Raw genomic sequence first — 9617 nt, 5'->3', positions numbered from 1 at the left:
ATTATTTTTGGCGGAACCAGGGATTGAACTCAGGCCCCAAGCGCTTATTCTACTGAGCTATCTCCCCAGTCCCTCCCCTATACGTTGGAAGGTATTATACTACCATTTCTATAATTTCTGTTATCAATCTAAAACTGCCTCAGTTATTACATGATACTCTTCATTCTGAATCTTCTCCTCATCTTCTTCATCTTCCTTGGTCTCTCTTATAGAAGCTGTAGCAGGACCACTTTCAAGAAGCATGTCAGAGCATGACCCAGACTTCTTAGCTCGTGTCTCAAGTGTGTCATCAGTTTGGGCGCTAAGGTGATTATCTGGTGGTGACAAGTCTCTTGATTTCTGAGTTCGAGATAGCTCAATGGTAAGTCTCTTTTAAAATAAGAACAGAAAAATAAACGCTAGTCAAAAAACTGCCTCACTGACAATAAGGAAAGAAAAAGTCTTTCTATAACTACTTCTTGAACTTTGTCTCTTACCCTTTCCTTCCTTTTGTTTATAAAAAAATCCCACAACAAAGATAAACTTCCCCATTTATTATCACCCTTACATATCTAGCACAAGCTATATATACACTTAACAAATAAATATAAGCACTTTTTTGTTTTATGCAGAAGTGAGTATCAAAGTCAGGGTCTTAGGAATACTAGGCAACAGCTCTACCACTAACACATAGCTTTAGCAGTTTTAAACAGTATACATAACATGAAAATATCCAAACATATACATTTATTCAGATTTTCTTCACTTAGCTGTTAACCACTTTCACCACTCAACCATCTACTTCATTCCAAGTTCCACCGGAGAAAAAAATTCTTCAATATTGTAAAATAAAAATTCACTAACAGATCTCCTCTAGTGGTCAACCAACAACACTGACAGTTCAAAATCAAAAACTTTCAAGTATTCAGTAGTTTTGAAATCTTTAAATCCAAGACAGCATGTGGAATGGAATTAATTTAGTCACTGAGAGAAAAACAGAATTTACCTAAAACTAGAGCAGCACTGTGCAATACAACTTTATGAGATAATGAAAATGTTCTGCATGGGTAGTGCCAATATAAGCACTAATTTGTGTGCAAGCACCTAAGAAACAGTATCTTTAAGTTCAGTGATATAGCCAAGTATGGAAAATGGCTACCAAACTGGAGTACACAATAAAGACACAAATAGAGAACAGCATAAGTGGATTTTTATTTCTGCAGAATTACTAACAAGAACGAATATGAAAAATCTAAAACCAACTGTAGGAACTAGAAAAGACCTAGAATAGCAAAGGCGATCCTGGACAATAACGACAAGGCAGAAGGCATTACAATTCCTGACTTGAAATTATACTACAAAAAGGCTACTGTGATAAAATCAGCATGATACTGGCAACAAAATAGACCTGAGGAACAATGGAATAGATTAGAAGACGCTGAAGCCCCTATGAACACACTCAGCCACCTTATCTTTGAAAAAGGGGCCAAACATACTCACTGGAAGAAAGATAGCCTCTTTAACAAATGGTGCTGGAAAAACTGGCTCTCCACATGCTGAAAACCAAAACTTGACCCAGGTCTATCACCATGCACTAAGCCAAAGTCAAAATGGATTAAAGATCTAAACATTAAAACAGAAATACTAAATCTCCCGGAAGAGAAAGTAGGAGGAACTCTTGAAGACATTGGGGTAGGCAAAGAGTTCATGAACAAAAATCAAATCGCATGGGAAACAGTTGAAAGAATTAACAACTGGGACCTGCTCTTACTGAGAAGTTTTTTCATGTCAAAAGAAATTACCAACAAAGTAAAAAGACAACCCACACATTTGGAAAAAATCATGACAAATAAATACTTGGACAAAGGTCTGCTCTCTAGAATTTATAAAGAACTAAAAAACACTAGGGCGCCAAAATTTAAAGACCCAGTCCAGAAATGGGCATCCAAGATGAACACACGCTTCTCAGAGGATGAAATTAAAGAAGCGAATAAATATATGAAAAAATGCTCCACATAACTAGCCATCCATGAAATGCAAATTAAAACCACACTGAGATATCATCTCACCCTAGAGAGGATGGCTGTCATAAAGAAATCAACCAACAACAAATGTTGGAGAGGCTGTGGGGAAAAAGGAACCCTTCTCCACTGCTGGTGGGAATGTAGACTGGTGCAACTGTTATGGAAATCAGTGTGGAGACTCCTTAGAAAAGTTGGACTGGAAATCCCATTTAATCCAGCTATTCCTCTACTGGGAATTTTCCCAGAGGATCTGAAAACATCGTATCATAGGGATATATGTATGCCTATGTTTATAGCAGCACAATTTGTGATAGCCAAATCTTGGAAACAACCAAGATGCCCATCACCTGAGGAATGGATGAAAAAGATGTGGTATTTTTATACAATGGAGTATTACTCAGCTATAAAGAATGATAAACTCGAAGCCTTTATATTGAAGTGGATGCCACTAGAAGATATACTCATAAGTGAAATAAACCAGTCAAACATGTGTATAAATATCGTATAGTTTCCCTAGTATAAAAACTCAAAAGAAGAAGTACAAATAGAAAGGTATAACACAACTAAAAGGAAAGCAACAACTTGAGGAGTAGACAAAAGAAAGCAAGAAGAGCTAGGAAACATGACGGGCAAGCCATACTGATATATGTAGAAGATGGGTAAGGCAATGATCCTGAGAATTTTCAGAAGATTTTTGGATCTTGCAGTTAATTGGAAAGATTCTCACCCTGACTAACTATATACAAAGACATCTGTGAACTAAGCAACTGCACTGAAGATGGCAATTTGTAATAGTAGGTTCATGCTTGCACTGCCTCTCATTCTGGTCTTCTGAATACGGGCTGCTTGTCATGACATGCCAGTTGCTGCCGTGCTGTCTCTCAGGTAGATGATTCAAAAAGAAGGGGGTGGTGAATGAAGGCAGGAGACAGGAAAAGGAATGTTGTGGGACTGTCCTGCTACAAGGTTGTATATGGTTAGATTTCTGGACTTACGTGTAAACATAAGAATTACATAATTCTTTATGCCTATTTTTAAAATATATTCTAATTTTTTAAAATGTTTTTTCATCATATTCTGTAGGGGCTTAAAGTTCAAAATATCAATACTTGATGAAAAATACCTGTTCTCTGTTATGCCTAAGATGTTTGATATTCAGACAGATAGTGAGGTTAAGCTTAAAAGCCTAGGTTGTATGGTAATAACAATAAGCTTCTCTTCTGGAGGGTTAACAACCTAAGTTTGCAGACCAAAATTAGAGAAAAAGGAGGACCACAAGGAAAGCCAACATTTTGGCCCTAGCCTTCCAAGGTCAATGAAGAATTAGGACATATGAGATCTTGTACTGTAATGTCATGTAACTCAGTAGTGTCCCAAATTTTCTGATCAAGGAATTATGGGGCTAAAGAGAAAAGTGATTGATAATGTAGAGTGTGCCTAAGGAGTCACATGGAGAGAAAACATTCTCTCAGGCTTTCACAGAGAGCACTTTGACCAAGCAATGGCTGTGACTCATCCACATGGCTGACGCTTACAAAGGATCTACACTCGGAGGTACAGGATCACAGGATAAATCCTGAGGGGATTTCACTAACCTTATCAGATCTAAAAGCTACAACTCCTGTTGCATAGGTCTTGCTTTATCTTGGTCTTAACCATCCAGCAGAAAAGTATAAAAACAAAGTACAAGAAGTAAAGCTATATTGTTATGTTGAGCTGTAGAGGACTTAGGTCAACAATTTCTGACACTGCCAGTCAACTGGAAGACCCAATACTATTATGGATTACTGGACTCTTTTAGAATATTTTTGCTCAGTTAACACACCTATAATATTCAAATGATGGAACTAAAGAAAAAAGGGGATATATAAATGACTGTCTGTTTTGTATCTGTGTATTCATAATGGTTAGGACATATAGTTACATTCTCTTAGTGAATAGAGGGATTTGTTGTAATACTGTTTGTAAACAGAATGTCATGTCTGCATCTTGTACAGCAAATAACCACTAGGAAGACAATATACAATGTGTTAATTATTGAAACTGTCTCCCAATTTGACTTGAAACTGTCTCATTGCTCTTTGTCAATAAAGTTATGGAAAAAAATAAAATAAAATAAAATAAAACGAACTGTAGCAAGTGAAAAGGTAAACAGAAACAGCATTACTTCCTTACCTCTTTAAGGTTGTTTATTTGTTGGATATAACTAGTCTGTGCAGCTTCCAACTGTGTGATATACCAATGCTGATCTCGGCATTTTTGAAAAAAAGTTGGTGAACGTACCTGAAACCTTCAAAAATAGTTCCACTTTAAAAACAATCCAATAATAAAATATTATCAATCTGGCCTTGAGTCTCCAACTATACATTCTATAATATTTATGTATTTCAGTTTATTTTATTGATTATAAGGTAAAAATTATAATGAACTCAGAGTTCCTAACACGTACAGATACTCAATTTATAATAACTAATGGTTATTTCTGAATAGCTGTCCAAATGTAAATGATAGTTTATGTTTCTGAATAGTTGTGCAAATATAAACTATAGTTTCCTAGGAATAACTTCTATAATGGGATTAAGTTTACAAACTAAGCTACTAATGTATATTGGTTATAATAATGCAGTTCAGATACAATGATGACCATGAGCTGGGAAGAAGAGGACTACACTATGCAGAAAGAAATAAGAATATATTTTCCTACACTGCTTAAAGTCAAGTCATAGCAAAATAATGCAGTTTATTTTAAGTGCTGTCCTTTTATTTCCTTACTCCAATCTTTATTCCATTCTCTATTTCCTATTTCTCAGAAAAACTTACTCATTAAGTCAAAATTAGAGTTGTTTTAGTTAAGCTACAGTGTTTCATGCTCTAAATAAGTGATATACTCAGTCCCTCCAGATAGCTTATAATCAAAACTTTCCAGGCCAGCTGAATAGCTCAGCAGACTAAAATGCCTGCTTAGGCAGACGTAGGGGTCGGAGGTTTAATACCTGGCCTGCTGTGTTGGCCCTGTCCCCGGGATGTGCTGAGACAGCAACAGATTGGGCATGGTGGCGTGCACCTGTAATCCCAGTGCTTGAGAGGCTGAAAACAGGAGGATCACTGAGTCTGATCTGTGTAATAACATTCTGCACTAAATACATAAAAAAAAACCAAAACTTCCCACATCAGAATATAACATAAGCCAGCTATGTTTTTTGTGGCTGTTTGTTTTGTATTTTAGGGAAGGGTTGACAGGGTGTTCAGGGTCTCACTACTACATATTTTTTTTCCTACATCAAAAGTCTTTTTTCTTATTTTATTAATTCAATTTTAAATTTTACGTATTTGATACAGGGTCTCACTACGCAGCTTGGACTCAGTGATTCTCCTGTTTCAGCCTCCCCAATGCTGGATTACAAGCATGTGCCAACATATCCAGTCTTTGGTGGTCAGCTCAGCATGCCTGGGGCAGGTCAGCATGACATGTGGTACCAGGGATCAAACCCAGGTCCTTGCACTTGCCTAGGCAGGCACTTAGACCACTGAGCTCTCTCCACAGCTCTTTACTTCCTTTTTTCTCCTAGCAAAGGTAGAAAATAAAGACTAATATGATAGCAACTCATTAATCCAGCATGCTGAGATGACCAGAGCTCAACAAAAGTAAAATGTAGGAGGCATGTTAGATTACTCCCCAGGGAAAATTTTTTGTTTTGATGAAAATTTTCTGAACTACTAAAATAGCTCAATTCAAAACATATCTACATCTCTTTAAAAATTTAAATTCTTAGCCAAGTGTGGCGATGCATGCCTGTAATCCCAGCATTAAAGAAGCTGAGGGAGGAGGTTTACAAGTTCAAAGCTAGCCTGAACTACATCCTGTCTCAAGAACACAACAAATTTTTTTCTTTTTCAGGGGACAGAGATATATAGCTCAGCTCCGCTAGCCTTCCTAGCAAGTACGACATACTGAGTTCCATTCCCAGTAAAAAAAAAAATAAATAAATAACAATAATAATTTTTTTTTAAATCTCGTTTTTATCATTAAATCATAACATCATGTAATAATGGCCCAAAATTAATGAGCTGTAGTGGCTCTCCTAAATTAAATGGGGCTGATATTTCATAGCCACTGCTGACAGTTTCTTATTGCCAATAACATATCATATAACTTCTTGGTTTTCACCAATTTTCATCTCTACTCCCTTACTTGTAATTTGCTATTATCTAGAAATAAACCAGAAGTTCTATAAAGTTAAGTTAGGGAAACCAGTCACTCAAAGTGTAATAGAATATATACATTGTCAGGTGAAAAAAAACAGTATTTGATCCCTCATCCTCAGTATTCTTCGATTATACATTACAAATATAGGCTGAAGGTAATTTATAGAATATTTTTATTTAGTTCAGCTACATTTTGACTATGATTCTTTCCATGAAATCAAGAGTAGAATATAACACTTGTGACATCGTGTGTGTGTGTGTGTGTGTGTGTGTGTGTGTGTGTTACAGGATCTCAATACTCAGTTCAGGCTCGTGAGCTTTCTGTTTTCAGCCTCCCCAGCACTAGGACTACAGGCATGCACCACTATGCCTAGTCTCTTGGCTGGCTCAGCACACCCAGGGGCAGTGCAGGCACGGCCTGTGGTGCCAGGGATCACACTCCAATCCCTGTGCTTGCCTAAGCAGGTGCTTAGTCTGCTGAGCTATCTCACTGGCCCAATACTTTTGACATTTTCTAAGTGCTAAAACTATTTAAGATTTTGAAAATTTTTGGAGTATCCTTTGGATTAGGATGCTGAACTTCTATTTTTTTTTTTTTAATGGAATCGGTAACCATATCTTGAAAAATTTTTGTTCTTTTTGGAGATAGTCTCATTCTACATTTCTGGCTGGCCTTCAACATTTCATAGCCCAGGCTAGCCTTGAAATCACTGCAATTCTCCTGCCTCAGTCTCCTGAGTGCTGGAATTGTAGGCCATGTGCCACCATACCTCGCTGAACAAATATTTTTTAACTGCTTGTCTACATGGGACTCAAATTTCAACAGTTAAGAACCTGCTAAAGTACTGGTTACTATGAATTGCAATATTCATTTCTGTTAAACTAATATATTTTGAAATAAAGTTTTGATATTATTCTCCTATGCTAGAGTTATAGAATTAAATATTTCTCATTACCTTAAAATTACTGTATCATTTTGTCGATTCAAATAGCCTTCATTTGCAAGTAAGTCCAAACGGAAAAATCTATTATAGCCCCAGCATTCTCCAACTTCAAAATCAGATGCAAATTCTCGAATGATATTTTTGGTAGGATCATTGCAAGACTGGTGAACCATCTCCACACGATACTCGTATCTAAAATTTAAAAATAGAATATTCATACAGAGTAAATAATCATCAGAACATTATGGTCATCAAATATTCAAGAAGAAACTTGCTAATATACAGTGTACAGTTAAATTTCTTTTCAGAAAGAATAGTATCAATTATAAAAAGCTGGGTTTTTTGGGGGGGCAGGCCTGGGGACTGAACCCAGACAGATGTTTGTGCATTCCAAACTAGTGCTCTAATATCAAGCTATATTCCTGGGGGTTTTTTTTTTATATTTTATCTTGTCTAGGTTGGCCTTGAACTTGTGATTATAGGGATGTGCCACCAAGTATGATTAAAATCAACACTACTATGAACATGCCACTAAAATATGAGTGGTACTAAGTTTTATTGTCTTCATAAAATTGTTAAAGAATTTGCACACATATAATCTCAGCTACCCGGGAGGATGAGACAAGATCACAAGCTTGAGGCCAGCATGGGTCACTTAAAGAGAACCTGATTCAAAGTAAAAAAATAAAAAAAGAGAAAGGATATAGTTTAGTGGTAGAGCACTTTCCTAGAATATACATGGCCCTGGGCTCAATCTCCAGTATCACCCCAAAAGGAAAAAAAAGTATGTCACTATATCACACATAAAATAGCACCTCAAATAACAAATTTTGTATAGACAAGTACTTCCAAGTTGTTTTGGTTTTACAAATGCTGTGCTTATATATTACTTGCATTTCCTCTCACATATGAACATTATTCCTATTAATAGATGTTAATCATGCAATTAAAAATATGAATTTCAAAGTAATCAATTTTCTGGAGCAAGTTAAAATAAAGCAATTTATTGTGCATTCAGAAGCTGGGGCTATAAAATTGTATGGCAACTTATCAAGAACTGTCTCAAAATTTAAAAATGAGGTGGGGATGTAACTTAGCACAAAATCTGGTTCAATTCCTAGTACGGTATTATAAAAACAAAAACCTAATAGAAAATAAGTATACTGGAAAGGCCAGTATATTTTGATTTCCACATTCTATTATGTGAAATCTTCAAGTCTGCACAACAGTAGGTGAAGAAGATAGAGTTTATAAACTTTTGTCTATCAAAGAGAATCTAGAAGTAAAAAGATAACTTACTAAATGGAACTATCTGCAAGTCTATATTTGATAAAGGTTTAGTACACAAAACATATAAAGAATTCTTATAACCCAATAATAAAAAGATAAAACAAATTTATAAATGAGCAATGAGCTTTTCCCCATGTAAGTGAACATTTTCCCAAGATATAAAAATAACTAAATACATGAAAAGAGCACTGGGTATGGTAGCACACACCTATAGTCCCAGTACTTGGTAGGCTGAGGCAGGGTACATGTGATTCTCAAGTCAACCTGGGCTGCATAGCGAGTGAGTTCAAAGCCAGCTTGCACTATATAGTGAGACAGTGTCTCAAAAACAAAAAAGTACACACACACACACACACACACACACACAGAGATAAATGTATATATGCATATATAATTTTATATATACGATTTCAGCCTTTCATCCTTGTGGCATGATCTTCTGTTGGACTTGTCACCTGTTCATTCATATATATTATATACATATATAAAATATATATGTAATATATATTATATATATATGAAAAGATATTAAACTTCAGCTTCACTGGTCATTAAGAAAAAACAGATGAAAATGAGAACAAAATTCTATTTCATATCCACTAGAATAACAAGTGATAGAGAAATACAAATCCTTTATATTGCTGGTGGAAATAACATGATGCAGTTGCTGTGGAAAAATTTGGCAGAGCCTCAAAAACTTAAACACAAAATTATCAAATAAACCAGCAATTCTATAAGGCACACATTTAAAAGAAATTAAAACATATTTCTTTAAGTAGAAATATTTGTAGTAACTTTATACATAGGCAGAGATATAGTTCAGTGGCACAGTGCCTGCCTGGCAAACATGAGGTTGTGAGTTCAATTCCTAGTACAAAAACAACAACAAAAAAAACCTACACATAATAGCCAAAAGGTGGAAATAACCCACATGTCCAAACAAGACATGGATAAACAAATGAGGTGGTATAATATATATAAACAATAAGTTCTGATACACGAGTCAACACAGTGAACAATGAAAATACTGTATGAGGGGCTGGAGAGATGGCTCAGTGGTCTAGAGCACCTACTTGAAACAAGCTTGGCAAAGCACAGGGACCTCGGTTTGATCCTCCAGCACCACATGCCAGCCAGCCCCGCCCCCTGGTGGGCTGAGCTGGCCACATACACA

General features: G+C 35.9%; 1 protein-coding gene across 2 annotated transcripts in view; it reads right to left on the bottom strand.

The window, feature by feature from the left end:
* Nucleotides 1-9617, bottom strand: part of Trim37 (tripartite motif containing 37) — a 121360-nt gene that overhangs the window by 61157 nt on the left and 50586 nt on the right. For both annotated transcript variants that reach the window (XM_023703115.1, XM_023703114.1), the window contains exons 9-11: nt 7166-7345; nt 4179-4293; nt 151-369 (exon numbers count right to left, since the gene is read on the bottom strand). In XM_023703115.1, coding sequence (XP_023558883.1) covers nt 151-369; nt 4179-4293; nt 7166-7345 — 514 coding nt within the window. The remainder of the gene's footprint in view (nt 1-150; nt 370-4178; nt 4294-7165; nt 7346-9617) is intronic.

This window comes from Octodon degus, unplaced genomic scaffold (assembly GCF_000260255.1).
Source record: "Octodon degus isolate 3935 unplaced genomic scaffold, OctDeg1.0 scaffold00164, whole genome shotgun sequence".
In the NCBI taxonomy this organism is placed as follows: Eukaryota; Metazoa; Chordata; class Mammalia; order Rodentia; family Octodontidae; genus Octodon; species Octodon degus.
The sequence above is the reverse complement of the archived record's forward strand: the minus strand, read 5'-3'. Positions and strand labels throughout refer to the sequence as shown.